This window comes from Thermobia domestica, chromosome 7, assembly GCF_964235325.1.
Source record: "Thermobia domestica chromosome 7, izTheDome1.hap1.1, whole genome shotgun sequence".
Classification (NCBI taxonomy): Eukaryota; Metazoa; Arthropoda; class Insecta; order Zygentoma; family Lepismatidae; genus Thermobia; species Thermobia domestica.
This window is the reverse complement of record NC_137460.1, coordinates 185,792,108-185,796,494: the sequence shown is the minus strand read 5'-3', so window position 1 is coordinate 185,796,494 and position 4,387 is coordinate 185,792,108. Positions and strand designations below refer to the sequence as shown.

At 36.6% G+C, this 4,387-nt stretch overlaps 1 protein-coding gene across 1 annotated transcript; it reads right to left on the bottom strand.

Annotated features, from left to right (window-relative positions):
- Positions 1–368: 368 nt before the first annotated feature.
- LOC145689441 (uncharacterized) lies at positions 369–1,310 on the bottom strand. The gene has a single exon (XM_081763596.1). The coding sequence runs from the start codon at positions 1,308–1,310 to the stop codon at positions 369–371; it is 942 nt and encodes a 313-aa protein (XP_081619722.1).
- Between the last annotated feature and the right edge of the window lie 3,077 nt (positions 1,311–4,387).

The following is a 4,387-nucleotide window of genomic DNA, read 5'->3' as shown; positions in this document are numbered from 1 at the left end:
TAGGTGATGAGATAGTTTGCCACATTACATTATCAGTATAAATATTTTGAATAATCGAGCACGGAAGACCACTTGCCTTCTACTCCATTAGTATTCAGTATGTTTTGAATAATCGGTCATTCTGACTAAAGTTTTTAGTCTTTCTTTCAGTAACACCCCTGAACGCTGGATAGTTCACGTTATTGTAACGAAGCAACTGAAAACAGAAGTTTAGAATATTAAAAGTCAAGACTTACCGAATTTCTCGGTCTTCAAGGTCACTTGTCTGGTCTTCTTCATGGTCGAAGTGCGAGGAGCTGTCGTCACTGCTACTGCTGTCCTCATTCAAGTTGATAACAATTGGTTGAAGAATTCTATTCTTTGAACATTCACGTAGATAATCGTCCTCTTATAGTTTTTCCGCATGGGCTACGCGTGTCTCCCAATCGCTTCTTGTCACCGAATCCAAAACGTCGTGAGTTATTCGCTACGTCAGCTAATTTAAATGTCTTGTTTCGCTCTGCTACTCCCTTCACTTTTGCCCAAATCAGCTGAACAGGGTTATATTGACAGTGGTAAGGAGGAAGTCTGATAACTTCGTGACCATGCTGGAGAGCGATTTTGTCGAGCTCATATGTTTTCTCTGGCGCATTGCCGCGGACTTTCAACAACAGCTCGGTCCTTGTTTCTCTATCTGAGTGGGAGATGTTTCGTTTTTTTAGCCTCTGAATGATATCTGGTTTCTTGGTTGAGGTGCAAGGAATTTTTTCAGTTAGCGTTGAATGATATTTTGCGTTGTCCATTATAATGATACAACCCTCTTCGAGACTATTCAGTGATTGTAAAAACCATGTCTTAAATATTGCCGTGTTCATTTCGCTGTGGTAATCTACTTTACCTCCCTTTCTGGCCCTAAAAGCCAATTTACAACTAACAATAAATCCAAATTTAGCCCCTCCAACGTGACAAATAACTAGCCAACCACCTCTTCCAACTGGAATCTTAAGTCCACCTCTGCTGTCACTTGTTTGCCAAATGTGAGCTTTGGTATGATTCTGGTTAATCCACGTCTCATCCAAATAAATCCTAGGTCTTGTATCTTGGTTTTGGCGAAGATTGTGCATCTTCCGAAGAAATTTAGCCCTGTATGCCACAATATAATTTCTTTCCATTAGGAAACGTCGACCATCGTTGCACTTCTTATACTTAAACCCTAACTTGTACAAAATTCGGTACATAGATGTCAACGACCCTGAAAAGTTAACTTTTTGTTGAAGGTGAACACGAAACTCACTTCTATCTGAGGTAGGAAACTCACTTCTGTCGTACATTTCGTGAACAGTTCGTCTCACGACATTCTTTTCAAAGTCATCAACCTTTGGGCCGGTTTTTATAGATTTGTATTTTCTTTTCTTAGGAGAATGAAAATGTCCATCACGTTTAAGTTCACAATTTATTCGTTGAACAGTTCTTAACTCTATTCCACAGTGTGCCGGGCCGGCGGTATGCGTTTGGGTAGACCGGCACCCACACAAGAGAGTTTAGTAATTAAACAAATTGGTCCTAATTGGTCAACAAAGTTTCTGCAAAATAACCAATTATAACGAGCGGCAGTTATACTGGAACAGGAACTCAGCTAACGACCAATCTGAAGATTCTAGTTTTACAAGGTAGCGTTGGCCTCGGCCAAGACTTAACTTCAAGTAGAGAACGGTGGAATTCGTCATCTCGACGAAAACTCGATAGTTACGAACCCTTTGGGATATCACTTGAAAGCAGAACTCAAAAATAAAGTTCCTTGCAGTAAGCCTGTAGTTTATTGGTCCTAATAATATTACAAGTCCACGAGCTGGGGCGCGAAGTGTAAATATGTGTCTATAGAAAGTGTTTATAAGACTTACGTGACTTGTTCCAATCGATAAATACTTGCACAGAAAAAAACACAAAATAAAACAAAACTTAACTAGACTGGGAGGACACGAGTCAGTCCTAGTGGAAGGGTAGGTGCACAGGTGTAACTATTTGATCGTACCAGTGTGTTTAGGCCAGCTAGGCAATGAACCTAGAATCTGTCAAAACACACATCAAATAGGAGAGTGAAAGAACTTCGATCGTCAACTTCCTTAAGCTCGCCAGCAGTTTCTGGCCGCACAGGTCCCGGCTGGAGCTAAGCTTGCTGAAGTAGAATGCCAAGTTCGAAGGAGGTAACTTTGACCGTCAGTTTCCTAAGCCAACCAGCAATTATGGGCAGACCCCTGGCTGTGGTCAAGCTTTCAGAAACAGAGTGCCAAGTTAACCACTGGGATAAGGTATGGACGGTAAGCAAGAGAGTAGGAAGGCTTCCGGAGAAGCCGAGAGTGTGAGAAGCAGAGTGACGGCGAGGACAACAAGGAACTTAAATATATTTCTTGAGAATTGATCAAAGAATTTGGACCATAAGCCTTACAGTTTTTATCTAACGTCAATTTACCAGTCTTATGAATCAAAACAGTTTTAGATATATCATTACAACACATTATTGTTTTTCAGGTAATGGCGAGAAAAATAGCCATTCATTGTTGTCTGAAGAAATCCATAAAATATTCCGTAATTCTACAATGCGTCGACTACAATCTACAGGAATTGATTTAACAAAATCCATAAATTTCGCTTCACAGTCTTCATTACTATGTTTAGGTTTCAATGGAAACGTTTGTTTAGACACTTTTAAAAAAGTAGTTGGTTCTTTGCAAGCATTAAACATAATTTCATCAATTTTACTATAGTATTGTTTAGGTACTTCAATAATCAAATAAGGATTTTGAGGTTGTATGAAGAAATACTTGTTATCTTTAAGCACAGTAGGAAATGTTATCAATTTATACATGTTAAAGCTTAATCCATCAGTCAATGGTAAACTAATTACGTAACCAAGAATTTTGAGATTAATAAATACATCTAAATCGACAATTTTAAATAATGTATAACCTATCGAAAAGCCAGGTGGAATGGTTAATGACATACCTTGTAGAATGACATAGGCACTTAATTTAAAATGTTCCAATATCTCTTTAGGAGTAATGACATGGGAAGATAAAATACCAGATTGAGCATTTACAATGTATTGCAACAAAATTTCAAATGCAACGTCTAATTCCTCTAACATGAGTGAAATAAAATGTAGATAGTTATCCCATTCGTCATTCACTTCAAGTTCATTTATTGACTGCATAAACGTTTGACTACGAGCATTGATTTCTCTTTTAACATCTTCCAGACCTTTCTGTAAAATTTGTTCATTACGGTCAATAGTTTCTGAAGTTGCTTTAACAATAGTCATTGATTCTCTAGTCAATTTCAAAAAGTTTGATTGCTCATTTTCTAATTTACTAATTTGCTCTGTATAGTAATTAGCATCTTGTGAATCTAAAGTACCAAACAAAATTTTCGATATTTCACCAACGAAATTAAATATTCCTCTTGTTTCTCACCTTGGTTTTAACAATTTGATTTATGATTGAATTTGTTTGCGGTGCCTCCCATTTCAATTCAGGCAGAGCATGTACCATCACCATCTCAGATATTGTTGAAACTTTTTTATAGCAACTAGACATTTCTAAGAGACCCGTATTTTTTTTTTTTTTTTTTTTTTTTTTTTTGTTTTGTCGAAAAAAAATTCCCGCCAAGTAATGGGCCATCAAAGACGGGGAGTACAATTTATGAACTGGAGAAGACATGGAAAATGGTCAACTTCGGAGCCTCGCCATTCGGCTATGGAGACAGGTAGAGTTATAATTCTTCTTATGGTATGGACACTCATGTCCAAAATTATTGTCGCATGTCTATAAATATGTTGTTGTGGGAATATAATTTGATAACGAATTCTCCCGGCTTTTCTTATAACATTAGTAAGTGTATAATCGGCAAAGACATGTAATGTGGCAAATTTCATGTCAAAAGAGCAGTAAATAAGAACAATAAAACGAAAATAGAACTTTCTTGTCCATTTAGCAACATTTTGTTTTACTCATTCTTATTTTCGTATTTATAATTCTTTTGTTATGAAATTTACCACAAATATACATTTCCCGATTATACACATAGTATCAGTATTAAAAGTACCGTGGAAAATCATTATCAAATTATATTCTTACAAGAAGACAGTTATAAATATGCGACAATCATTTTGGACATGATTGTACATAGTGATATAAATAAACTATATTTTATTATAGTTTGGTTTGCGCATGCGTATCTTTCTGTGCATAAATTAACAAATGAACGTCAATTTATCTGAAAAGTCGAAGTTTGCGAATTTTTTTGAGCACTTCCAGTTCGAATTTTAAAATTCTGTTTTAACGGTCGGTAAAACCTAGTTATCCACTTCCCGAGAAAATTTTGCATCGCTTCTGTGTGCAACCGTTTTGTC